General features: G+C 52.2%; 1 protein-coding gene across 3 annotated transcripts; it reads left to right on the forward strand.

Moving 5' to 3' along the window:
• The first annotated feature begins 16,488 nt into the window (after positions 1-16,488).
• TLE6 (TLE family member 6, subcortical maternal complex member) lies at positions 16,489-26,697 on the forward strand. Of its 3 annotated transcripts, none has more exons than XM_037505026.2 (17): positions 16,489-16,570; positions 17,141-17,243; positions 17,773-17,846; positions 18,221-18,266; positions 19,247-19,288; positions 22,398-22,460; positions 22,579-22,867; positions 22,976-22,998; positions 23,226-23,286; positions 23,365-23,471; positions 23,567-23,604; positions 24,163-24,415; positions 24,503-24,753; positions 25,238-25,379; positions 25,747-25,897; positions 26,149-26,225; positions 26,366-26,697. In XM_037505026.2, the coding sequence occupies exons 2-17, from the start codon at positions 17,175-17,177 to the stop codon at positions 26,468-26,470; spliced, it is 1,791 nt and encodes a 596-aa protein (XP_037360923.1). In that variant the 5' UTR covers positions 16,489-16,570; positions 17,141-17,174; the 3' UTR covers positions 26,471-26,697. The 3 variants fall into 3 exon arrangements, with proteins under 3 accessions (XP_037360923.1, XP_054549020.1, XP_037360924.1); XM_037505027.1 differs by lacking the exon at positions 16,489-16,570 and adding an exon at positions 16,672-16,697; XM_054693045.1 differs by lacking the exon at positions 22,398-22,460.
• The last annotated feature ends 434 nt before the right edge of the window (positions 26,698-27,131 follow it).

Here is a 27,131-nt window from a genome sequence, read left to right on the forward strand (position 1 = left end):
TGTGCTAAGACAAAGACGCCCAATGGTGACGTCACCGCATACAAGAGCTGGGGTACGGGCCAGAGGTGCGGGGGTGGGGGTGAGAGGAGTCACCGGAGACAGAGCGGGGAGCAGAACAGGCGGATCCACGGAAATACACTGCTGAGGGGCGCAGCGGGGAGACAGGAGAGGTCTGCTGCGCCGGGTGGGTCAGCAGTGGCTGCAGATTACATCATAGTGCTGCGCCACCCGGAGGCCCTGCGCAGGGTTTTGACGTGTGACCTTTGACCCCGGGACACACCCCCCCCCCCCCCATTCCTCCCTGCCGCTACTCAAGCGGCTTGAGGTTTAGCAAACGCTGGTGCCTGGAATCCCTGGTATCCGGGGGACCGGGCGCCCGCGCCCCAGCTTACATCCAGGACTCGTCTCCACACAGCCACTAAGGTGAGAGGCTAGAATTCCACGAGTGCATTTTTTCCTACAAGGAAATGCTCTTTAGATATCTCTAGAGAAAAAAAAAATAGATATCTCTAGAGAATTCTGGAATATAAAAAGGCTGTGAAACCCCCATGTCAATGAATTTCTTTCCTTTTTTTTTTTTTAAATTCAAATTCTTCACTTTTTTTTTATATAGAGGCATGTTTTATTTATTTGTTTATACAAGCACTGGGTACAGTCAGAAGCGCGGGAGGGTGAGAGAATTCACCAGAGCCAGAGCGGGGAGCAGAGCAGGCAGAGAGACCGAAGACACTGCTGAGGGGAGCAGCGGGCGGCAGGAGGGGTCTGCGCGCCATGCGGGACCCGGGGAGCAGCCGGGGATCGAACCAGCGCTGTAGTGGCTGCGAGCAGCCTCGCAACCCAGAGCTCAACCGCTGCGCCACCGGGGAGGCCCCTTTTTTTTTTTTTTTTAACAGAACAGGCAGACTTATTAAAATACACTGCTAAGAAAAGCAGCCGTAGACAGGAGAGGTCTGCTGCCTTCAATGAATTTCTATTTTAACTGATTTTTTTAAGCACAATACAACGATTAAATTTGGGTTAGACTTGAAAACACGTAATGCATGATTCAATTAGGCATACTAATGATTACCAGGATGACTTATTTCAGAAAATACCCTCCAGCTTTCCATACAGTAGGTGTATAAGCATCAATATCTCTTATTTTACTTACAAACATAATTATGAAAATTTGTTTTTTATGATTTGCAATAAGGTTTAATTCACTTTCATAAAGATTAGTATTTAGGGGAACAAACTTTAGAATGGTCTCCTATATAGAAAATAACTTACAATTAAAAATAAATTACTTTTTATTTTACTCAATTTCTTTTGTGTGTTCATAATGTATGCCCCATTACAAATTCAGCTTGAGAATTAGCATGTCCTTCAGCACTATTAAATTTGTTTTCAAAAAAATCCAATAATTCTTTTAGAATTCATCTGAGTACATTTAAAAATCTAATTGCCTTTAATTAAATGATATATGAATCAAACAGCATGCCACCTAGAAGAGAGCAGCTCCAGGCCTCCCTGGTGGTGCAAGGGGTTAAGCACCACACTATGAAGCAATCTGCAGCCTTTGCAGCACAAGTTCGATTCCTATCCTGCCAGGGGGCAACCCACATGGTGCGGCAGAACTCTCCTGTCTTGCCCACTGCTCCCCTCAGCAGTGTACTTCAGTCCGTCTGCTGTTCTGCTCCCCACTCTGTCTCTGATGAATTCTCTCACCCTCTTCACATCTGGCCTGTACCCCAGTTCTTGTATAAATAAATCTTTTTAAAAAAGAAAAGAAAGAAAGCAGCTCCAAAGACAGAATAGAAGGTGTTTCTTGTTTTTTTTAGCATATAAATCTAATTTTATTCTTAAAGGTCAAATTAGCTAGCAGGTAGCACTGACAATACACTTTCACTGCACAAAACAGTGTAAGCTGGTTACACATTAATAAAGAATTTAACACACATACTTCTCTAATGAAGGAAGCTAGATACTGCCCTTGCTTTAAAAAGCTGTACATGAACAGAAGTGGACATGTTTAGTATAAGGCCCTGGCAGCTACTAGAGAATGTCAGTTGTGCCCAGTTACATTTGAACACAGAAACAGCAACAATGTGGAAACTTACATTCATGGAATAGTAAAGTGGACATTCAGAAGAGCTACTGCCCTGCCAGCGTGTACCCTATTGGCCACTGTGGACAGTCATCAAACAAAATGGAAGGTTTTCATAAACAGCAGTGGGGGAGATAAGGAAAGAGTAGCTTTGTCTAAGGCTTCCCTTGGGGGAAGAAAGCATGTATTAAGCAGATTTCCTAATTGGAAAATTCCAGACAAACCGCTTTAGATACCATTCTTGGGAGAGGTTGAAACTACAACTAGGTGACCTGAGTCTTAGCACAAGTGACTCCATTAGGGGAATTGTGTCTTTTTTAACAGTCTTCATGCCCCTTACCCCAGGCTCCCCTAGTCGCCAATTTTATTATTTATCTGGTCAGCATACATTTAAAAAAGTAGCAATTTCACCTACATGTTTTGCTTCCTTCCCTTCTTATAAAAAGTAACTTGGTGTACACATTACAATTTGCTTTTTGGGTTCAATTTTAAAAATCCTATAGATCTTTAATTTCAGGTGACTTTCTTCATCTTTAGGAAGGGGTTTTTTGTTGTTTTTTTTTTTAAAGACACAGGGCCGGGCCTCCCCGGTGGTGCAGCGGTTGAGCACTGGGTTGCGAAGCTGCCCGCAGCCTCTGTGGTGCTGGTTCGATCCCCGGCTGCTCCCCGGCCACCGGAGGAGGGTCCCACATGGCGTGCAGACCTCTCCTGCCGCCCGCTGCTCCCCTCAGCAGTGTACTTCGGTCCTTCTGCCTGTTCTGCTCCCAGCTCTGGCTCTGGTGAATTCCCTCACCCTCCCGCGCTTCTGACTGTACCCAGTGCACGTATAAACAAAACAAACAAATAAATAAATAAAACATGCCTCTATTAAAAAAAAAAAAACAAAAAATAAAAAAATAAAAGACACAGGGCCCAGGAGCAATAACTTCTGCTGAGCTCCATGTTAAAAAGCAAAATCCATCTGAGTAAGTTTGAAGATCTAATTGGCTTTATTCAACTATTCTGATTAGAGAAGTATCCCACCTAGCAAGTAGAGAGATTTGAGGAGTTGTACAAAATAGAAGGTTTTCATAGGCAGAAAGAAGTTGGGGCCAGGAGGGTATGAGCAGAAGATTATTTTGGGCAGTTTCCTTCCCTTGGGGGGAAGGCAGGAAAGTCTTACTGGACAGATTGCCTCACTAGCGGTGCTGGCAGGTAATTCCAGATTGATCAGTTTAAAATTCCACTCCTGGGCCTCCCTGGTGGCGCAGCGGTTGAGCACTGGGTTGCGAAGCTGCCCGCAGCCTCTGCAGCACCAGTTCGATCCCCGGCTGCTCCCCGGCCACCAGAGGAGGGTCCCACATGGCGCGCAGATCTCTCCTGCCGCCCGCTGCTCCCCTCAGCAGTGTCCTTCGGTCCTTCTGCCTGCTCTGCTCCCCGCTCTGGCTCTGGTGAATTCTCTCACCCTCCTGCGCTTCGGACTGTACCCAGTGCATGTATAAACAAAACAAACAAATAAATAAATAAATAAATAAAGTTATAGAGCACCAATAATAATTAAAAAAATAAAAAATTAAAAAAAAAATCCACTCCTAACTGGGGTCAAGACTGTAGTGAAGTTGGATATTAAAGTCTTGGTTTGACAGGCTTAGCACAAGTGACTCCATCTTGATCCTGATGTCTCCTTTTTAACATCAAGTTCATCAAACGCAGACTTTGCACTTAATTCCAATTTCAGCATCTCCCAGTAATGGAATTGAAACTAGTTGATCAGGAGTTAATTGGTCAGTACTACAGAGGTCGTCTGCCTGAGACCCGTGCCATCCTCTAAGAGAAGGTGACCTTGCCACAACCAATCTGTCTGTCACTAGTATAACTTCCAGGTCCTGTCCCATCTGTCCATAAGTCATCGGTACAGCCCCTTGGAGCTGCTTTCTCTCCATTGGATGGGATGCTGCCAATTCAGCAATCACTGGATAAAGGCAGTAAGGTGTGAAAATGTATTCAGCTGGATTTTGTTTTGTAACAGGTATAAGTTTATGAACTGGTTCTCTCTATAGACGCTGGGCTTATTTACAATCTTTCACTATTCAACTATTGCTGTGATAAGGAAATGAACCTTCTGTCAATCCTGAAATTGTCTCCCAAAGGTAGAAGAGAAACCGTTTTATTGCTGAATCAACACTTGTGGATCCCCCAGCATCCCTTGTTCTCAGGATGTAGTCTTGGTGCCCAAAGTTTCTGCTGGTCAAGCTAAAATGTAGTCAGGCAGGGAGCCCCTCACCAGGAAGTCTTGGTTTAAGGATATCTGCTCAAAACAGCAGGCAGACATTATGGCCAGACTGGCATAACCAGCTAGACCACCTGTAAACAGGGACTAAAAATAGGATGTTTTGATCAGCAGCAACAATGGAGCCCCCCAGGCAACAGGCCCTATTCACTCTCCTCTAGCTTATGCCATGTTATGCATCCCCAATCCCTATGCCCACCATGCACATTCCTCCATGTACTTGACCATGCACATTCACCTTCCCTGAATCTGACCCCCAAATAAATGTGAGACTTGCCCAGAAATTGGCGCTGCATCTCATAGGTGCAAGCCCCTCCAGGTCACTCTCTCTCACTACTTGGACATTGTTTTTCCTCCGTCCCACACAGCTCCCAACACTCCCTCCACGTGAGGTGACAAACACTAACCCAGAATGTGAAAACAGATGAAAGATTTTCACAGGGGGGACAAGGAAGTTACTAATGAAGACTGGAATGTTTCATGCCAGGTCACCTTCCTGGGGGGTTGAAAGGGGGCAGGAATCTGCATACATAGGCTGCATGTACACGCTTGTGCTAATGTGGCTAATGATGGGTTTTCTTTAAACTAAAACTCTTGCTTTAAACTGAGATTCCTGCCCCAAAGATGCCTGGAAGAGAGCCAGATACTGATGCCATTGAATGTACCAGGGTCAAAACTGAGAGGCTGATAACAGGTTCTAGAGGCTGAACGTGACAAATAACCAGAAACAACTGATGGGCTGTTCTGACCGGGCTGTTTGATTATTGCTGTCTTCGTGTAACTCATTAGAAGGCCAGATAGGGCCTCCCTGGTGGCGCAAGGGGTTAAGATGCAACCTATGAAGCTTTCTGCAGCCACTGCATCATGAGTTTGATCCTGGGCCAGGGAGCTACCCACATGGCCCAGCAGACCTCTCCTGTCTCCCCACTGCTCCTCTCAGCAGTGGATTTCAGTCAGTCTGCCTGTTCTCCACTGTGTCTCTGGTGAATCCTCTCAGCCCCCCACACCTCTGGCCTGCACCCCAGCTCTTGTATGCATAAATAAATCTTAAAAAAAAAAAAAAAAGGCCAGATAGGGCCTCCCTGGTGTCCTGGGGGTTTAAGTCTTAGTGCTATCACGCTGCCTGAATTAGATTCCTGGCCAGGGAACAACCCACATGGAGCAGATCTCTCCTGTCTCGCCACTGCTCCCCTTAGCAGTGTGTTTCAATCTGCCTGTTCTGCTCCCCACTCTGTCTCTGGTGAATCCTCTCATCCCGCACCTCTGGTCTACACCCCAGTGTAGACTAACTACACTTTTTCTTTTTCTCCTACACAAGGAAAAAGAAAAGAAAAATATAAAGAGATGGTGGAACGTTTTCTTAAGGGTGTTATGCCTCCCCCCCATTATCTCATATCAATGGCCAGTGATCTGAAAAAGAAGTGCTTATAGATGCCATTTCTCTCTCTGTTTATTAGCTTTTTGGTAGTAACAGGCAGCAGAACCCAAGCCTATTTTGTTAACAGGATGTTTTGCAACCATCCCAGGCCGGGTAGGTTCATCTTCAGTTCTTACAGATGAAAAGATAATTTTGGAGCACTAGATTTTTATAGATCTTTAATGCTGAAACAGGGATAGACAGGCTTTCTCTCTCAGTATTTCTCTGGCTGTGTCTTCCTTGTGTAGTCGTTGTACCTTATGTAGCCCCTCAACCCTAGGCACAGGTGTCCCTATTTATATACACGAATGCCCCGTGCCCTCTGGGCCCAGGTTAGACTGGTCGCTAACCCCTCTGCACGCGACCCTACTTTGCTCTGAGCCAAAAAAAGCCATTCAAAAAAAGCCTGCACCCATCCTTCCCCCAAATCCTAGAGTCGGTCCGTCCTGGACTCTAATTCCAGGGGACCCTAAATCCCCAACCAAGACCCCTGAGGTTCAGCCCTCTCTCAGACAACCACCGGCTGGATGCCGCCCTTTAAATGAGAGCCTTGCTTTTTGAAACACGGCCTCACCGTCTGACCCACTCCCGGAGCCATTACTCCTCGCCCAGCCCGCGCCACCAAGCCGATGAGGAGCAAGGCGCCGCCGTGGCCCAGCGAACAAACCGGTCGCGGGAGGCCGGTGGCCGCAGCTACGGACTATAGCCGCCACCGGCTCGGCACCCCGCTTCCGCTTCCGGTTCCTGACCGCGGGAACAGGCGAGGGGGAGGGTCCGAAGTTTGGGATTGGTGGAGCCTCAAGGGGACAGGTTCGTTCTCCAATAGCTGAGCAGACAGACCGGGCCCGCCCCTCTAGGGCGTGTTTGAAGGCGGAATGACACAGAAGGCTCCGCCCACTGGGGGGGCGTGGCTAAGCCAGCACGAGGCGGGGCGGGCTGGGGGCGTGGCCTTCCGCACACCCTGATCGCCCAGGTTTCCCTGATAAACAATCCCCTCCCGCAGGAGCAGTAATCCCTATTTACCACAACATCTCCCGCGTGTAGCACGTTCCTGTAAAGGGTGTTCCCGTTGCTGGAATGTTTCTTCTTTGAACATCTTATTTCTTCTAGAAATGAGGTCACAGTGTCTACATTTCTCTACGTGGGATTTTCTTGCTGATAAATCCGTTACTGCATCCTGTCTTGACCACTGGATGGCGACCTAGCTCACGTTTTCACAAAGTGACTGCTTCGGGTTTTGCTTTGGGTGGACCCGGGGAAATGTATGTGGATTCCTTCCTTAAGTACTCATTAAGCGTCTTCTATGCCCCTGTTTTCTTCTTTGGGGAAGACAGCAGCAAAAACACACATATCTTTGCCCTTATTCTTAGATTCCAGTGGGGAAGGACAAAAGAATTAACCCTACTACTAAAAGACATATGTAATAAAACAATATATGTCTCTCTGGGCAGGGGAGCAGCTGTGACTGCGTCTCCCCATGCAGCCGCCCCTAGGCCCTGCACAGCTGTTTGATTTCCCTCACACACAGTATATCCTCTATCCTGCCCTAACTGCCTTCCTTCCCCTTCTGGGAACCCGGGTTCAGCCTTTTGTAAGTTCTAGGTAGGATGTGCCCTGATACTGCAGAAAATGAGAATGATTAAGCCTGGGACAGCCTTGGGGACTCTGAAACAATTCCTGGCTGAGAGCTGGCATCTGGGGCACCCAGAGAGCTCAGGTGTGCAGGGATGGCAGCTGGGATGTTCTGAAACAGCTGGTTGGAAGTGCATTAAATTAACAGCCTCAATTTAGGAAGAAATCAAGAAATTCTTACAGGTCTTCCTTTTAAGGATGTGTCTGTCTATGAAAAATAGAAAACCTCACAATATAATGTACACAAATCAGTTCAGAGCAAGTGATAGACTGAATGTAAGGGCTAGAATTATAAAACATCCTAAAGAATACAGGAGAAAAATCTTTGTGACCTCAGGCAAAGGTTTCTTAGATAGGTCACAAAATGTACAATATACCCAAAGAATTGGTCATTTTGGTCATTACCACTTTTTTTAAAAAACAAGCTCTGGCCAGTTTTGTTTTTTTTTTTTAAGATTTATTTAATGATGCATACAAGAGCTGGGGTACAGGCCAGAGATGCAGGGGGGAGGGGGAAGGATTCACCAGAGACAGAGTGGGGAACAGGACAGGCAGACTGACCGAAATATATTGCTGAGGGGAGCAGCAGACAAGTCAGGAGAGATTTGCCGCGCCATGTGGGTAGCTCCCTGGCCGGCCAGGGATTGAACTTGTGCTGCAGAGGCTGCAGATTGCTTCATAGTGCGGTGCTTAACCCCTTTTGCCACCAGGGAGGCCCCAGTTTGTTTGTTTAAGTTAATTTGAAGTGTGTGTGTGTGTGTGTGTGTGTGTGTGTGTCTAGAACTGGGGTATAGGCCAGAGGTGTGGGAGAGAGGGAGGGTGAGGGGGATTCCCCAGAGATAGATTCCATAGCACACTTATGCTGTGCCATAAGTGAGTTAACTCCCTGGCCAGGGATTGAACTCAGGGTGCAGCGATGATAGCGTTGAGACTTGACCCTTGGGCTACTAGGGAGGCCCAAATGCCATATTTTTAAAAGGAAGAAAAAACAGGTACAATTAATTTTAGTAGTATATTTTATTTAACTCAATTCATCTAAAATTTTATCCTTTCAACATATAATCAGTACAAAAATACATCCATGAGCAGTTTATAATTTTTATATAAAGCCTTCAAAATCCTATGTACATTAGGCACTCAATTCAGATATCCAATTGTCATTATAAATAAAATTTACCATCAAAAAGTTAGTTGTGCATACCCAAACTGTTACAAATGGGAACATTTTCCTATAAATATATGAGGACCAGCTGGTGTCGGTCTTAGCCCTGCACATCATACCAGATCAACGGGGAAGGTTAGTCACCCTAATAGAGAGTCATTTTTTTAATTTAAACTTTAATTAATTTAATTTAAATAAAATTAGACATCTATTTCCTCAGCCCTGTTAGCCACATGTGAATAGCCACATGGATGGCAGAACTCAAGAGAGAACAGAATTTGCAGAATGGAAATAACAGAAATGCCCATTACTGATCTAACTAAATTTAATGATTAAAAGGGCAGGGGATGGTGAGACAAGGTTTGGTGTGATGAAACTCAATCCTCTATCATCACATGGAATGCATCATGTCCACCACTGCAAATCCAAAAATAAGACCGCAGGTGTTAGCATAGAGACCACCATTTCTTTATGATCCTCAGCGGCCTCCCTGGTGGTACAGGGGTTAGATCTCAGGGCTATCACCCTTTCGACCTTTTCAATCCCCGGCCTGGGAGCTGACCCACATGGCACAGCAGACCTTTCCTGTCTTGCCCACTGCTCCCCTCAGCAGTGTATTTCAGTCAGTCTGCCTGTTCTGTTCCCCACTCTGTCTCTGGTGAATCCTCTCACCCCCACACCTCTGGCCTGTACCCCCGTTCTTGTATGCATAAATAAATAATTTTTTTAAAAAAGAAATGCACCTTGAAATCAGGTGTAAAGTTCAACTGTTCGGGACCAGCCAAAGGCAAGCTGACCCTGGTCAGCCAGGAGACCCCTCTGGAGAAGGAAAAATAATACAGGCAATTTTATTTGATTTAATTAATCAATGAATTAAAACAAAAAAGAAAAAAAAAACAAAAAAGAGAAAACGATTTTTGCCCCAACATCTTTGTTAGTACTTGTAAAGAAACAAATACTTTAAATCAACGTTATTAAAATAAGTAAATGCAGTAAGTTTTCATTAACTATCAAGTCATTAAAAAAAGAGAAAGGGAAGGAAGAAATAACTGCCACCATAAATTCCCTAATTTAAGAGTTTTCCCATTGTGAGAATACCGAGCAGCTGCGGCCCGGATACATTGCTGGTGGGAATGGACGACGGTGCAACCACTTTAGAAATCAGCCTGGCAACTGCTGGAAAAGTTAAACAGACACATTGGCAAACCATTCCTACTGATTCAACTCATGGAAATCTACCCCTGAGAAATGAAGGCAAATTTCAACACACAGGCATACACGGATGTTTGCTACAATTTTATTCAAGATCACCCCCAACTGGGAAAAACCAAGTGCCCACCAGTGAGTGAGGAGATAAACAAAATGCAGTCTATGCCTGCATGAGAATACTAGTCAGCAAGAAAAAAGAACGAAGTCTGACACAAATAAAAATATAGAATCTCAAAAAAAAAAGTATGCTCAGTGAGAGAAGCCGGACACAAAGGGCCCTATATTTTATAATTCCATTTATTCACCATTTCTAGAAAAGGTAGACATAAAGAGACACAAAACTAGGGCTGGGAGGGAGGATTTAATTCGAAACAGACAAGAGGGACATTTCTAAGGCAATGGAAATTTTCTAATATTGGATTGTGATGACTGTTGTACAATTGGACAAATCATGGAACAGTGTGCTTAACACCGGTGACTTCACATTACGTAAATTATACTGCAATGAGGTTGTAATTAAACGTCTGACCAGTAGAGGGAGAAAGAGACCACACATTCAGTTCACATCCAGGCTCGGGATCTAGGTCAAACTCGCAGTCTGCCTTCCCTTCCTCCCACCCCACAGAGGGGATGAACTGGAGCCTAAGGAAGGGGCTCGCAGCCTCCCCAGGCCTTAGGGGTCTCTCCGGCATTATGTTTAGGTGACGTCTTGGAGTTAACCATCAGCCACCTGGGAATTTGCTAGGCTGCCCTCCGCAGCTGAAAATGCCTGCTTTAACCAACCAAGGTCACACGTAGTTGTGAATTTACACCAGGTGGCTGAATGGGCGTCTCTTAACCATTTGACGGGAGAATTAATGTTGGGACACCAACTGGGTTAAATTCCTTTCCCAGGTCCCAGAGGAAGGGCGCTGTGGGGTAAAGAAAATGTCAGGCTTTTCTGCCCTCCCGCCATCAGAGGATGGATCCTTGAGGTCCTGAATGCATGCCTGATGGCGGGCACCTGGAATAGGGTGTGGGCAGAGGTAGATGGGATTCACCTGGGCTAAGACTGGGCTTTTAGGGTCGGGCTAAGACTGGGCTTTCACGGGGACGCCAGCAGAAGCCAAAGAGAAGCAAGAGAAGCCAAGAAGCCTAGAAGCAGCAGAAGCCGAGAGAGAAGCAGAGGACGCAGGAGAGCCCAGATAGAGTGAAGACTTGCTGGGGGCTGGGAGGCCTGCTAGCCTCCCAGCCCCCCAGCACCCCTGCCTGCTGTGTACCTAGTAACCCCAATAAAAGACCTGCAAAACCACTGAGGACTCCGATTGCTCCTTTACCCGGTCTGCATGGGATCAGAAAACCTGCACTGTGTCCTGTCCTGTCCTTACAGGCCCTTAGAGGACGAAGTACAAATGGGCATGAGTTTATACTTTGGTTGTTGTTTTTTTTAATTATTACTATGTAGAAAAGCTGGGGTGCAGGTCAGAGGTGCGGAGGGGGACAGGATTCACCAGAGACAGAGTGGAGAGCCCAACAGGGGGATCCACTGAAATACACTGCTGAGGGGACCAGCGGGGAGACAGGAGAGGTCTGCTGCGCCATGGGGGTAGCTCCCTGGCCAGGAATCAAACTCAGGCCTCAGCAGTGATAGTGCTGAGACTAACCCCTAGGCCACCAGGGAGGGCCCCAAATTTATACTTTGGGATGAATGTGACAGGGACGATGGCATCATCAAGTGAGAACCACCAGCACACTGCCCAGTGCCAATGAGGAAGAGTGTCCAGAAGCTCGCAGTGCCTCTGGGGAGCAAGAGGGGGCAGGTGAAGCCACTTTGGGCCCCCCCACCACCACCAACTGAGACATCCAAGGAAAAACAAATACCCAAAAAGGGGGGGCATGTGGACAAACCAAGTGTCACCCATTCAGTTATCCTTTCAGCATAAACACAGAACATAAGACAGACAAGGAGAAATTAAAATCAGCAGTGCAGGATGGTGAGCACAATTAGGAATGAGTAAGAGGAAGTGATAGGCCTCACCAAGAGACTGTTTTTTTGAAGGTTAATTATAATTTGTATTTAATAGTAATCTTTTGCATCAGAAAGACCTGGAGTTGAATTCCAGTCCCACCGCTGGCCAGGTGTGAACAGGTGTCCTCTCTCAGTTTCTTCATCTATGAACTCTCCTCCCATCACTGCCTTGGGGGCTGCATTGGCTCGTGACAATCAGCCAAATTCACGCAGCAAGTCATGGCAAGGGCCAGTTCCAGAACTCCAATTTTTTTCCATCACTTCCTCCCACTGTTTTACTGCCTTGATCCAACATTTAAGAAGAGATTTTTTTTTTTTTTTTTTTTTTTTTTTATAGAGGCATGTTTTATTTATTTATTTGTTTGTTTGTTTTGTTTATACATGCACTGGGTACAGTCAGAAGCGCGGGAGGGTGAGAGAATTCGCCAGAGCCAGAGCGGGGAGCAGAGCAGGCAGAAGGACTGAAGTACACTGCTGAGGGGAGCAGCGGGCGGCAGGAGAGGTCTGCGCGCCATGTGGGACCCTCCTCCGGTGGCCGGGGAGCAGCCGGGGATCGAACCGGCGCCGCAGAGGCCGCGGGCAGCTTCGCAACCTAGCACTCAACCGCTGCGCCACCGGGGAGGCCCAAGAAGAGATTTTTTTAATTGAGCTCTGGATAGCAGAGGTGTTTGCTGGGAAAGAGGAGAAAATGAAAGGCTGAAGCTCATCAGAGACTCGGTGGAGCCACCCAGTCCCAGACCTCCAGACACTGTGAGATGAGCAGTGTTTGTTGTTTCCAGCCATAAGCTTGGGGGCAATTTGTTATGAAGCAGTAGCCATAAAATACATCTGATTTCCTTAGAAGTGAGAGCGCCTGGCCTCCTAGTGGCCTAGGGGTGAAGTTTCAGCACTATCCATGCTGTGGCCTGAGTTCGATCCCCGGCCAGGGAGCTGACCCACATGGCACAGCAGACTTCTCCTGTCTCGTCTGCTGCTCCCCTCAGCAGTGTCTTTGGTCCGTCTGCCTGTTCTGCTCCCCGCTCTGTCTCTGGTGGGTCCCTCTAGCCCCCCCACACCTCTGACCTATACCCCAGTTCTTCTATACAAAATAAATAAAATCTTAAAAAAAAAAAATGAGAAAGCCAGGTCCAAGAGACCCACTTATGGATGGGTGCACCTTCCTCCAAACTTGGGTCCTTGGGCCCTCAGGGTGGGCGAACCAAGTGCCACCCTGTTCCATGGCAGGAAGCTAATTTAAACCTGGCCACTATGGTGTAAGAATTATGAACACTGGGCCTCCCTGGTGGCGCAGCGGTTGAGCGAGTTCCGGGCTGCGAGGCTGCCCGCAGCCTCTGCAGCGCCAGTTCAGTCCCCGGCCACTGGCGAGGGTCCCACATGGCGTGCAGACCTCTCCTGCAGCACCCGCTGCTCCCCTCAGCAGTGTACTTCGTCGGTCTGCCTGTTCTGTTTCCCACTCTGGCTTTGGTGAATTCTCTCACCCTCCCGCCCTTCTGGCTATACCCAGTGCTTGTATACATAAACAAATAAATCTTAAAAAAAAAAAAATTATGAACATTGACCTCAGAGCAAGGCGGCCTGGTATGAACCAACCCCACGTTAGCTGCTTAGTAACTGTGTGACCCTCAGGAAGGACAGTTAACCTGTCTGGGCCTCAGTTTTCTCCTCTGTAAAATGGGGATATCAGTAGGCCAAGAGGATTAAATGGGTTGCGTAGTTAATTTCTCTTTTGAGTCCCATGGCAGGACTGTGTCCTTCAAAAAGGCACACTCAAGTCCGAGTCCTGGTCCATGGGAACGGGATCTTATTTGGCAATAGGGTCATTGCAGAGGTAACTAAGTGAGAGTGTTAGGGGGAAAAGGATGTCCTAAGAACGGGGCTGTCCTATAACAAGAGGAGTTCATACTGTGCAGTAGGGTGGCCCTGAAGCCAGTGACTGGTGTCCTTATAGGAGGAGACACAGGAGACAGACGCCCAAAGACAAAGTTAGAGACCACAGTGTTGTGTCCCCAAACCAAAGGACACCCAGGATTGCTGGAGGGCCCGGAAGCCAGAAGAGGCAGCAGGAATTCTCCCGTGGGCCTCCAGAGAGAGCATGGCCCTGTCCACACCTTGACATTGGACTTCTGGCCTCCAGAGCTGGGCGAGAATAGCCTCCTGTTCTTTGAAGCCTCCAGGTTTGTGGCCATTTATCCCAGCCGTCCGGGGAAACCAAGCACCAGCCTTTCTCCACCAGATGGCAGAAGGCAAACCTCAGTCGATTCTGATTCTGGGTAATTCAATAAATTGACTTTTCCTGGATATAGGCCTCAGTTCAAGGAGGTTCTGCGGCATGGAGGTTCTGTAGCATGGGGGTGGCTGGGGGGCATCTGCCCTTGAGCACCTCCAGCCAGCAGCTGCGGAAGGTCCCTTCCTGCCTCTCTGTCACTTGGTGGTGGGCACCAGGGCACTCCTGTGCAAGGTGTTCTGCAGCTTCTTGGTCACTTCTGTCCTATTGTCTCTTGCCCACGTGGGCCGCTTGGCAGCCCTAGGGATGGGGGAAGAGAACTGAGAGGGGGACTGAAATCTGTCACTACCTCCTTGCTGTCACCTCCTGCACCCCAGCCCCCTTTGCACCTGGGCTTTCTCAGGAGCCCTCTGCAGGGTCCACCCTCCACCCAGGTCACCTTGGCATCTGTGACTGCAGATGGGGCTGAGGTCTTCCAGGCAGGCCCAGGGAATTTCCAAGCCTTTGGAATGCAAACCTCTTTTTCTTTCAAAGTTGCACCCAGACTTTGGGCTTTCCCAGTAAACTACCCCACTCAGAAGCCAGGAAGGAAGTGTGGCTTCCTCCCTCCCTGTCTGCAGCTCATCCACCCACCTCTTCAGGGTGTAAGGAAGGCGGTGTCCCTCCTGGCCAGGCTGGAGCCAGCAGGAGACAATAAATGCCTCTTGGTCATCCATCTACAGACAGGACACCAGGATCCAGGCCCAGGGGGTCATCCATCTACAGACAGGACACCAGGACCCCAGCCATCATGCCAACTTGTACCCCACCTCCACACGTGGGGGGTTCCAACAACTGGAAGTGGAATCGCCGCTCTAAATGTTTCTGATTTCTACATGAACTGAGGACTTTTACTTTTGGAAGAAACTCAGATCTGTGTTGACCAGTGAGGATTCCGACCCCAACCACGTGTGGCTACTGAGCACTTGACATGTGGCCGTTGCTCCTGAGGAACTGGCTTTTTCATATTCCTTAGTTTTGATTCATTTTCATATGATTCGCCACAGGTACCCGGTAGATGTGAGACAAGACAGCCTTGGAGAAACTGGTGCACCAAGTTGAAAGTTTACAACCACACAGGGGAGGAGAGCCAAGTGCACAGAGGGAGGCAATTAGCAGGCTGGCCCATAAATAAAATACACTTCAATTAAGGGTCAGTTGAGGGATCATGGGCGGAAACCTTTTCTGCGGCTCATACCCAGTAGCCTCACATCCGCCTCTGTAGACCAACCACAAAACCCAAGTTATGTGTTTACATCAGATCCTCTGGGGGTCCACGCAGACCAACAGCTAAACCCTCATTTCCCCCTATATGAATTACAAACACAGCAGGGCTTAGAGCCACTGGGATTACAAGATTAGCTCCAATTCAAACCACATTGGGAGAAAAGTAAGCGAAGAAAGGGAGATGAGGAAGAGAGGTGTTGGGAACAGAGCTGAAGGTTGAAGGAACCAGCTAGTGACTGTCAGGGGGGAGGCTGGCTGTCCATGCCAGGAGGGAATCGCCAGTGCAAAGGTCCTGGGGCAGGCAGAAACTCTGCCTCTCAAAACCCCAGGCTGACCACTTCACTTCTTGAGTAGATATTTCAAAGCTCAAAAAGAGAGCTCGATTCCCTACACCCGCTGCCACCGCTCCACCGTTTATCCTCCTGACTTCAGCCCAGACCTGCAATACCCACCGCTCCTTCCCACCCTGGCCTTGAACCTGGAAAAACTTTACCAGCTTCAAGGGCTTCGCAGTTCCCGCTTGGGACGCTCAGATCCTCAGTTGCTGGGCTAGGAGGCAGTTGGGGATTTCATTGATAAAATGCGTAGCCTGAGGCTTGACTCTTAGAAGAGCCGGATAAAAGGGAGCAGTTCGGTTTTCCCCCAAAAAGGCGGCTCAAAGCTTCCTTTGCATTAGCACTGAGGAAAAGTTATTGGCCCAGCTCTAAAGATGGGCGAGCGCTGTGGACCTCCCTCCCCTTGGCAGCCCCACCTGCACCGCTTGGCCCCTGCAGGCAAGGCTAAGCATTCCGGAGTTTCTCACCAAACAAAACACCACCACACGGCCCAGCCCCTCTTCCAAGCTGCACCCTCAGAATATCAGCCTCCAGCCCTTCTGAATATCCTCGCCTTGCCCCCTCGCCTGCCCGCTGCTCTGCAGCCCGCCTTCCCCGCAGCGGGACCGCAAGGGTTAAGCAGTTGTGTCTCGCGCACTGATTGACAGCCGGGCCACAGGCCTGGAAAAAACAGCCAATCAGCGACGAGATCCGCTGCCCACGTGGGCAGACGGCCTCGCGATTGGACAGCGCCCCCGCCGGCCGCCGGCTGAGCCCGAGCCCACGTGCAGCTGCCGCTTGTTCATTGATCGGCTTCGCGGTGCCGGCCGCGGCGGGGCGGGGGGAGCGGCGGGGCGGGGCGGGGCCAGAGAGGTCAAATGTCCCCCCGCCCCGCCTGGGCGTGAGGGGTGGTGTCTCTTGACCTGAACTTGGCTGACCCTGCGCCGCTTCCCCTCGCTCCTCGGGGCCGCCCTCCTCGGGAGGTGGGTGGGCGCACGGCGGGCTGCCGGGTGGGGGGCGCGGGGGCTGCAGGGGCGCGGGGCTGGGGCCGCGGCTGGAGAGGCGGCGAGAGCAGAGGCGCTGGAGAAGGGGCTTGCAGCTGCAGCCGCGGTGAGCGTGGAAAGAGAACTCTTTTTTTCTTCCTGTCTGATAAATGCCTCCCGATTCACCTGGCCAGCTCTTACTTATCCTTCAAAACCCTTTCCAGCCATGCTCTCCTGCGTTTTAGGGAACCGTCTCAAAGCTCAGGTTGCGCTCAGGCATCCCCGTCCAGCCCTCGCTGCTCCTGACCCGCCGTGGTACCTGTCCGGCACCTTGTCCCATAGGCCGAGGTCCCTGGAGCCCCCGCCATTCATGCAGCTGGAGGCACCAGCGTGTTTCATGAATGAATGAAGGATGCACGAAGTGCAGTGGGACGCCGGAGCTCAGAGGGGGCTGGGGGCCCAGGACTGGGTCCTGGAGGGGAGACCAAGTTGAGTGGGTGGAGGCGGGTCCTGTCCCTGCCGCCTCCTGGCCTTCTGCCTCAGGACCTGCCCTCTCCTCGTTACTTTTAGAGTCTGGCTAAAACCCTGTGACCACTGCCTGAAGATGACCTCCAGGGGCCGTCTCAGTCCCCAGGAGCAGCCTCAAGGGATGGCAAAGCCCCCAGGAGCTTTGGTGAGGAGGGCATGGTGTGGCATTCGTTCCTGGGGCAAAGGTGGAGAGAGAGCCTGGGGTTGGGCTCAAATCCAGCTCTCCTGCTCCTTCTGGAGGGACACAGGGTGAGTGTGTTGGCCAAGCCTTTTGGCTGGGGCACTTAACCCATCGTGCCTCCTGACAGGTGCCAAGGTACTTTCTTTAATTAAACGCCTTATCACCCAGGTGAAGAAACACATGACTACATCATCTACTCAGTTAATGTTCCAAGCGACCCCACCCCCAGATCTTCTCAGAAGGGACTGTTTCTAACAGTTTTTGTTAGGCGTGTGCACAGTTTTTCTGTAAAGGGTCAGAGTGAATATTTTAGACTTTAGTCTAAGATGCAAAATGGAGGATATTCTAGGTGCTTAAGTAATGAGAAAGCAAGCAAACCTTCAGGTTTTAGGAGAGCCAACCCAACCCCTTTGGGGCTCATCGGAGCTCTCAGAAGGGAGGTGTTGCCAAGTTTGGGGGTTATCTCCCTCCTTCCCCTCTTTGGCTTTTCCAGGCTCACAATGGGGCCAGCCCTCCAGCTCTGAACTCTCAAGGCTTTCTGGATCAACTCAAGAAGCAATTCCCCAGGTGAGGGTGATTCCTCAGGGCGGCTGGAGGTTCCAGACTCCATTGAGGGAAAAGATCCCATCTGGTCTCCCAGTGGCCCTGAAGCCTTTGGTGCAAAGGCAGGGTGCATATCAGGGAGAACCATCCTGGAGGCTAAAGCCAAGGGGAAAGTGGTCCTGGCCTTTATTTAAATGTTTCAGTTATTCAGCATGACTCTGTTTGCATTAAATTATATATTTAAAAATGACTGCATTAAAATCCAATTCCTTTTGATATCACCGTAAATGTAAATGGAATGCTTCATTTGCTGATCCCTTGTCCAGGCTGGGGGTGGGGCTCCCACCAGGGGTATCCAAACCTCTCCAGCTGGTCTCCCTCCCCTCCCCCCCACTCAGGCTTCCAGAACATTTGCAAGCACAGTTGGAGAACATGGACCACTTGGTGAGCCCCACCAGCAGCCTCTCTGGGCAGCCCCTCCCCATCCTGTTCTGGTTTTGGTCACAGGAACCTGGTTTGGGGACACCTCTCCTCTACTTACTTTTACTTACTTTAGGGGAATTAGTTAACCCGTTGAACCCTACCTTCTTCATGTGAATTTTTCTTCATACTAATCTTCTGCAAAAACCATAAATTCCATACATAAAGATGTTTCTTTGGTCCTGGGTTCGTCCTTCAGGGATATTTTGCATGCCTGGAGTGCCTGCCCTGGAGGAGTGTATTTCCTAGTGTGGTATGACCTTCTAGAATTTTCTGAAATACTGGGAATGTTCTGTATCAACATTGTCCAATACACTTGTAAGGAAGTGAATTTTAACTTGATTTAATTTAAATAGCCACGTCGGACTGGTGTGACTACATTACTGGATAGGACAGTTCGGGGTGGGGGAAGGTAACAAAATACAGAGAAACAAGATTTACAAAATGTAAGCACTACGAAGAAAATAGAAGTTGGGGTGAAAGCAGTAAAGATTTTGAGATAAGGTAGTCAGGAAGCTTCTCAGAGGATGTGATGTTCACCAGTGAAACATGGAAGATAAGGAGCTCTTACAACCCCTGGAGAGAACAGGGAAGAGGATTCTAGGCAGTAGGAATAGCATGTGCCAAGACCCTGGGGCAGGCCCGTCTCTGGCATGTTTGTGAAGAGCAGCGAGGAGACCTATGTGGTTAGAGCAGAGTGATGGGGGAAGGTCATGCAGGGCTATGTTGGCTGCAGAGAAGCCTCTGACCTTCACTTGGAGAATGAAATCCAAGGGTGCCCTCCCTACATGGTATGTGCATCCCATTTGATGAGAGGAGGCACCAGAGAGGTAGAGCTGCTTGCCCTGGAAACATAGCTAGGGAGAAGTACACACAGCTTTCCATCCCAGACCTTTCCCCGCTGCCATCGACTACTCCAGTGTGATCCTGTTGTTCCTTTGCAGCTCCAGAAGATTCTGCAGGATCTCCAGGAATATCATAAACAGGTGAGTGAGCAGAAGTTGGGATATGGGAGAAGCTGAAGGCAGGGAGGAGACCGGGAAGAGCCTGCTGGGTATGGGGAGTACTTGGGCTTCAACCCCAGTAAGGCGGGGGCTCTGAAGAGCTGTGGGTTGGGAGGGGCTGGCTCCAGGACTGGCTCCAGAATGTCAGTGGGTCCCCTACACCTGGGCGTGATCTCTCCTGAGTCTCCTCCTTCCGGGGCAGCTTCAGTGCCCTTGCATGGCTGGGATGAGGCCAGGGCCTGCTTCAGCACTTTGCAGGTTAATTACTTCAGCTCATAAGCACCTGTTCTGTGCTCCCCACGCCAGACTATTGCAAGTTCTCAAGGGCACAGACCACACTCCGGCAGGGGGCAGGTCTGTTCTGAGGCCCAGGCTACGGCCTCCTGGCCCCAGCGCCTTGCCCAAGCTGAAGCACGTCTTCCATCCCTGCCTGTCCTCCTGCCACCTGGCCCTTTCTCCTGGGTGCTGGCAGGACTTTCTGCCAGTGCCAGCTGTGACTGGCAGGGTGCCAGGGCCATGTCTGCAACTTAACAGGGCCTGGAGTGAGCAGCTCAGGGAACAGGGAGAAGACAGATCCAGAGTGAGGGGGGCCCGGGAAACCACCAGAACATGGTTATTCATTCAACAGATACTTATCCATCGCCTGCTTGCCAAGTGTTGTTCAAGGAAATAGCCCCTATCCATGGGGAGAGTGGAGCTTAGGAAACAGGTGTTGGTGGCGAGGGCTGTGTAAGGTGGGGCTGCATGAGAGCAGCCCCAAGGGAAGGGTGGGAGTCAGAGTGGGAGTGGGTTGCAAGGCAGGGTGGTCAGTGAACACCCACTGAGAAGCTGACATTCGCGCAAACTCTTGAAGTACATCAGAGGGAGTGTAGCTGCCTGGGATGAGGAGTGGACCAGGCAGCAGGCACAGCACATGCAAAGGCCCTGGGGCAGGACCGTGCCTGATGTGTTGGAGGACCAGCTGGGAGGCCTGTGTGGGTGCCGCAGAGTGAGGAAGGGTAGGGTGGGAGGAAGTGAGGGGCAGGGTCTGATGCGATGGGGAGGACTTGGGCTCTTTACCCCAGTGAGGTGGGGGCCCTGGAAGGCTGTGGGCAGCCCCATGAGTCAGGTGCTCGATGGTGCCCTCTGGTGGTGGTTGTGGGGAGGGTGGTGCTGGGGGAACCAGTTGGGAATTTCAGGTCTGGTACACTGGTCACTTAGAGCAGTTCGGTGGGAGGAAATGAACAATGGTGTATGTGTTTTGGAGAATAACCTAACCGTACTCGCTGAGTATCAAGCAACCGGGGGCAAGGCCCCCAGATGAGCCACTTCTGTTGCTGTTCAATCTAGGAGGGCCCCTCCACCCCAGCCCAGAAGGCCTCAGGCTTTGCTCCTTAGCTGTCTTGCACAGACTACCTCCACCTCTCCTGTCTCACCCTCCTTGTTTTCCCAGACTCCTCGCTGTGAACTTAAAATCCCAAGCAGCAGCAGCCCCCCTGCTCCCCACCTCCTTCTGAACAGCTCTCCCCAGGGAGGGCCAGCTAGCAGGCAGGAGGGAGCAGCGCTTTTCATGCTGAGTGCATTAAAGTGCCAGTAAATTGCGCATTAACGAGCCAGGGCGAATTGGGGAAGGCTCCCCAGGGGCCTTGCTGCTGGGAGGCCCAGCTGGGGAATCCGTCACTGGCTGCCCCAGGAGGCAGCAGCCTGGAACAGCAGGACCCTGAGGGGGGCTTTGAGGCTCGGGTCTCCTACTCACCTATTTGCCCAACAAGCAGGGGAGTGTCAGGGCCAGGGTGGAAGCAGGTCAGTGACACCTGGACCTGTTCTTCCTGCCTTTGGGAAACTGGTTTCTCTGGGCCTTGATTTTCTCCTCTGCAAAATGGGAACACCAGCCTCCCTGTCAGACAGAACTCCCATCCTCAACGTTTACATTGTTTTCCTTTATTAATGATCATCCTCCCTGAATCAGGACATTTCTCCAGGATTTTAGAGTTTGCTCTGGGCCAGACACCTCTGGGGAGCTTCTTGGCATTCATCACGAGGACAGTGAATCCGTCAGCAAGGCCCACGGGCACTGCCTCTGCTAGCCAGAGGCCAAACCCACGCTCTCCTGTGGCAGCGTGGCACACAGGTGATGCTAAGCAGGCAGCTCTAGCCACAGTTCACGTGAGGAAGAGCCCACGAAGCTCGCAGCTTCCTGTGACGGGCAGGTCTAAAACATTCCCAGCATCACTATATTTAGCCTGGCACTGGACTAGCTGGAGCGGTGCACAGCCACATTCCCATAAAGCTCCTTATGGTGCCAAGGAGGTGGGCCTGTGACTGTGTATTCTTGGGAACACTGGCCAGGAGGTTCCCATTTTACTTGGTCTGTGTCCCCAGCCTGATGCCAGGCACATGCCAGGAACCCCTGCTCTTCCCAGAGCTTGTACCCATCTGCTTTGGCAGCCACTAGTCCCACCTGGCACTTGAAATGTGGCTGGTGGGGCTGTAGGAATTACACTTTGAATTGTACTTTCTATTTAAATAGCCATCTGTGGCTGGTATGGACTGTGCAGGGCAGCTCGGCCGGGTGGAGGGAGAGGTTAAGAAGGAGTGGGCACTTGTGCTGGAAAGTGCTATGGGGAGAGCTGTTGCTGCCACAGAGAGGCTGTCCTAAGGCAAGAAGGCACCTGTGGGTAGGAAGGAAAAGGAAACTTAGAGATACTTTCTTTGTATCCTGCCAGCACTTAGGCAAATGTGAAAGTCAGTTCCACCCGTGGAGACATGTGCGGGCTGTTTTGTTTCTTGAAGCCAATCTAAGCAGAGTAGTGTTCAGGTTTCACTTTCCCCAGAAACATCTGGGCCGCAAACCCAGATCTGACTCCACTTTCTGCCGATGTTCATGGAGACTGGCCACTAGGACCACGCTCGGCACCCCCGCGGGTTCTGTGTGTGAGGACTTTGCTCAGCAGCGTACAGAGAGCTCTGGGTTCCCTCACCCGCCCAGAGCATCCCGACAGGTGGGGCAGCCCCGCTGACACACAGGGAGCTGGCCTGTGAGAGGGGTTCACACCGGGCTGTGCGATGACAGGGCGACCTCGCCCTGTGACTGCTCGCTGCCCCCGTCTAGGCAGAAAATTTCCTCTGGATCTTGGACACCTGCAGCCAACCCCCAGGTTTCCAGCCCAAGAAGGTGGGTTTCTGGGTCCTCTCGGAGGGAGGGGATGAGCTCAGAGCAACGGCAGGTGTCTCTGTCTCTCGGAACCCAGAGGCTGCCAACCCAGGTAAGCCGTTTATTCCCTGGTGACTAGACCAACCAGGACTCCTGCGGGCCGGCCAGCCCCGAGGCTTCCTGGCACCCCAGGATCAGGACCCTGCAGCCCTCCGGCCTCCGGGAACCACACCGCTGCGATGTCATTGCCACGAGGTCGTCCGAATGGCTCCAGCAGCTCTCCCGAGCAAACGAGGCTGCAACTAACCAGCTGAACACGAAACCCCCCCAGGACTCCGAACCCCAGTTTTGGCAGGATGTTCTGACTGAGCAGCTCTGGCGGGTTTTTGTCGGGCTCCCTGATAAAGCAGATGGGCCAGGACCCAGGAGTGAGTGTTCCCAGGGCGGGAGGAATGGGGTGGCCTCGGCCACGTGGAGGGGCAGCCGGTCAGCCCTTGCCAGCCCTGTTTCCCTCTCTCCCGCCCCCCTCGTCACAGTGACAGAACAGGCGCCAGGCCTGGTAAGTGACCAGCGAGGGTGGGCTTCCGGGCTGGGTGGTACCCCTGTGGGGCCTCAGCCCAGGTTTTAGCTTCTTCCCCTCAGAATAACTCTCCCTGCCCACCCCCAACCCCAAAACCAGGCCAGCCCCCTGAGAGTCAGCCCAGAAAGCCTGGGTCCTAAGGGTTTCTGCTTCGGAGACTCACCCAAGCTCTGGTCTGACCAGATGGTTCCATTTCCCGAGGGCAGGAAAGCCAAGAGCCGGGACCACACCAGCGGAGGGCAGAGCCTCCTACAGAAGACACCCCGGGTAATCCCAGTGGGGGGGGGGCAGCCTGCCCCTGAAAAAGGGGGTGCCTGCTGCTTACCCGCTTTTGTCTCCACCCAGTGCTCAACCTGCCTTCGCCCTCCCCCAGCACCCCTGAGGGTTCCGGAAACACCGGGAGCACAGGTTCTGGCGGGACATCAGGGGGGATGCTCTTCCACACGGCCCAGGTGAGGCCGGGGCCTGAGCAACACCCACATAAAGGCTGGGGGTTCAGGGCAGAAGGCGCCAATGGGGCTCAGCTGTGATTCCCTTCCCCCCGCAGGAGTCTGCTAGGAGGCCCTGTCAATTTCTAAAGCCCATGTAAGTGTCCATGCAGCCCCTCCCCCTGTCCAAGGGTAGCCGGGATCAGAGGTGTAGGGGTGTCGGCCCTCCTTCCCCGTCACCATGGTTCTGTTCTCAGTAATGGGGACCGAGGGATCTGGGTCGAGAGGGGCAACTCGGCCAGCATCACTGCCTCGCCCCATATAACCAGAGCCAGGTTCAAGGGCTTTGGGGAAGGAACGTCCATGGCAGGGAGCGGTGCAGAGCTGTGCCAGAGCTGGTTGCAGCTGTGTGATCTGAAGTTGAAGGATCCCAAATGTGGAGGAGAAGTCTTCCTGGAGGAAGGAACATCTGGTGAAGGCCTGGAAGGATGAATAGGAGTTTTCTAGGATAGGGCAAAGCATCCCGGCAAAGGGGAGCAGTGTTTGGTTGTGGGACAAGGGTATACGGGGAGGACACAGGATAGGACCTTGAGGAAAGAAGGCCTGAGAGAGAACCCCAACATCTGAAAAATAGAGCCCCTCTGAGACTTGAGGGGCACTCCCTCAGGCAGAGGGGCTCACAGGCAGGCGGGGGTCCTGAGACCTTTCCTTCTAGATGCTGGGACCCCGAAGACTTTGAAGACACATGGACAAGGCCGGATGTCTTGCCCTGGCAATCCAGGAAGCTGGCCGTCCCCCACAGAATGGAGAAGATGCGGGTGCTAAAACCCGGGGAGCCCTTGCTTGTCACCACCATCAGCAGCTTCACCAGGCACGCATTCACTTGCGGCAGGAGCGGCATCAAGGTGTGGAGCCTGGTGGGCCAGGTGATGGAGGACAGGTTTCCGGAGAGCCACCTGAGCATACAGGTGCGGGCGTGGCCCCGGGGTGTGGGCTTAGGGGAGCAGGAAGGGCTGTCCCTGGGGAGGACACTCACCTGTGACTCTACCCTCCAGACCCCCGGTGCCTACCTGCGTACCTGCCTGCTGTCCCCAAACAGCATGACCCTGCTCGTGGGCGGCAACAGCCTGGCTGGCGTGACCGTGTGGGACCTGAAGGCCCCTTCCCTGCATGTGAGAGAGAAGCTGCCCTGCGCGGGGCTCGCCTGCCAGGCCCTGGCCTCTAACTTTAAGGACAACCTCGCCTTTGCCGGCTTCGGCAACGGCACCGTCAGGATCTGGGACCTTCGGGACCAGAATGTGGTCAGGTGCGGCCCAGGGGCGGGCCCTTTCCCGGCTCGCTGGCCAGCAGGGCCCGGCGTCCGAGAGCCGAAGCGCCTTGTCTATTTGAACTTGTGTTTTTCTCTGCCTCGGCTCCCCAACTTCCTTTTTTTTTCTTCAAGATTTATTTATGCATACAAGAGCTGGGGTGTAGACCAGAGGTGCGGGGAGGGGGGTGGCGGGCAGGGGGAGGATTCACCATGAGAGCGTGCGGAGCAGAACAGGCGGATCCACTGACATACACTGCCCAGGGGAGCAGCAGGGAGTCAGGAGAGGTCTGTGGGTTGCTCCCTGGCTGGGGATGGAGCTCGTGCTGCAGTGGCTGCCAATGGCTTGATAGCGCCGTCTTTAACACCTGCGCCAGCAGGGAGGCCCTCCCCCATCTTCCCAGGGGTGTGTCTGAGCAAGTGGCATTTGTGGGGCCCAGAGCTCAGTCTCAGCCCCGTTTTCCCCAATGTCTCCCCTGGCCAGGGATCTGCCGGGCCTTCAGGATGGAGCTAAGAACCTGGTTGTCAAAGAGCAGCAAGTCTGGACAGGGGGTCTGGATGCCTGCCTGCGCTGCTGGGACCTGAGGTCCCCCAGGGAGCCCCAGGAATACCAGTTTGATTTTCAGGTGTGCAGGCCGGTATGGGGCCTACTGGCCGGGTAGCAGCTGATTCCTGGCCCTCAGAGTGGAGGAGGGTAGACGTTGGGGAAGAACGAGGGGTAGTGGTACCCCAAGTCTCGGTGATGCCGGGAGGAATGGGGTGACTAGAAATATTCTGTTCCACTGACAAAACAACTCTGGACATTTCCATACTCAGACTTGCTTGGTCTCCGTGATGGCCATTCCAGGTACAGAGGACAAAGCCCAGTTGACACACGAGCAGGCAGAGGGTGGCCGTGGCGTGAAGTTGCTTGCTGGGGGCCTCGCAGCCAGGGAGCGGGTGGTCACCCCCGGGGTGGAAACCTGACCAGATCCCTCTCTCTTTGCCCCCCAGATAATGAGCCTATCCCCCCACCCCTGGGAGGACTTCATCCTCGTGGGCACAGCCAGCGGCCAGCAGTGGCTGCAGCCCACCCACGGGGGCCAGAAGTACACAGTGGGCTGCAAGGACAGCACCATCCTGGGTCTCCAGTTCTCCCCACTTGGTGAGCGGCTGAGTGGGGATAAGCCCCCCCAGGACCCCATCCTGTTCAACTCCGTCCACTCCTGACCCCTCCTGATGTCCTTCCCTTGCCCCCAGCCCAGAGCCCTCGTCACAGGATCAGTCAGCAACTAAAGCTCTTGCAGGATCATGGGGGCCCCCCACACCCTGTTCCCTGATCCCCAAGGGTCTGACCCTCAGCTGCCAGCTGCCAATTTATTTCCCACATAAACTGGTGCCCTTTACCTCCTGCAGGGCGGTGGTGGGTGAGTGTCGGGATGGACAACCTGATCAGCGTCTACAGCATGCCCACGGGGACCAAGGTGTTCCAGGTAGGAGGGTGTGCGGGGCGTGTGCAGGTGTCTCCGGTGCTGGGGACTGAGCCTGCTGGGGAGTCCCAGGCTTGAACAGAGGCAGAGCAGAAGGGGCGAAGGTGGGTGTGCCCCCGCTGGCTCACCCCGCCCCCACCCAGGTCCCCGAGACCTCCAGCATCGTCTGCTGTGATGTGTCCCCAAACAACCGCCTGATCATCACGGGGTCCCAGAAGGAGGCCGCGGTGTACCAGCTCACGTACTGAGGGACCCCGTGGGCAGGGCTTCCTTTGGTGCCAGCCCATTGGGCGGGTTGATCTTCATCACTATAATAAAGCAACTGAAAAAAGTAGGGTGATGTGGTTCTGCGCCCTGCTCTGCCTTGTGCACCTCAAGACCTGGAAGGACTCCCTTCAGCCAGGGCCCGGGAGCCCTTCTTGTCCACTTCTCTGAGGATGTGCTGAAAATCAGTGAAGCCGCCCCCGGAGGGAGGGACGTACCCCCGCCCCCAGGAGGAGAAGACCTGGAGCACTGCCTCTCCACTGCCTCCCGCACCTCTGCGCTGCCATCGCAGATCCCCAGGGGCCCCGGCCGAGTGCCCTGTCTTGATGGGTGCGATTCAGCCAGCGGGCATCATGCCCCTCCCCCAACAGTGGACAATGCCTGGGGCCATCTGGATTTCAGAACTGGGGGTGCCCTCGCCTCAGGTGGGTGGGGGCCAGGGGTGATGCCCCATACCCTTTGGTGCCCTAGAGGGGGCACCGCCCTACTGTGAGTGCCGGGGGAATGAGCCAGCTCACAACAGCAGCGTGACTGGCTCCCCTCCTCCCTCTGCTCATGGCTCTGAAATTGCCATTTGCTCCCCACCCTTCCAGGTTCACAAGGGCCCCTGATGGTGCCGGCAGGTCTAGTTTCCCTAACCTGGAG

Source organism: Talpa occidentalis, unplaced genomic scaffold (genome assembly GCF_014898055.3).
Source record: "Talpa occidentalis isolate TD23 unplaced genomic scaffold, MPIMG_talOcc4v2.1 talOcc4.12, whole genome shotgun sequence".
NCBI lineage: Eukaryota > Metazoa > Chordata > Mammalia > Eulipotyphla > Talpidae > Talpa > Talpa occidentalis.

Coding starts and splice junctions, on each gene's coding strand:
- TLE6 (XM_037505026.2), top strand. CDS start 17,175: ATGACCTCCAGGGGCCGTCTCAGTCCCCAGGAGCAGCCTCAAGGGATG. Junction 22,461..22,578: donor CAGGTTTCCAGCCCAAGAAG/GTGGGTTTCTGG, acceptor CCTGGTGACTAG/ACCAACCAGGACTCCTGCGG. Junction 25,380..25,746: donor AATACCAGTTTGATTTTCAG/GTGTGCAGGCCG, acceptor TTTGCCCCCCAG/ATAATGAGCCTATCCCCCCA.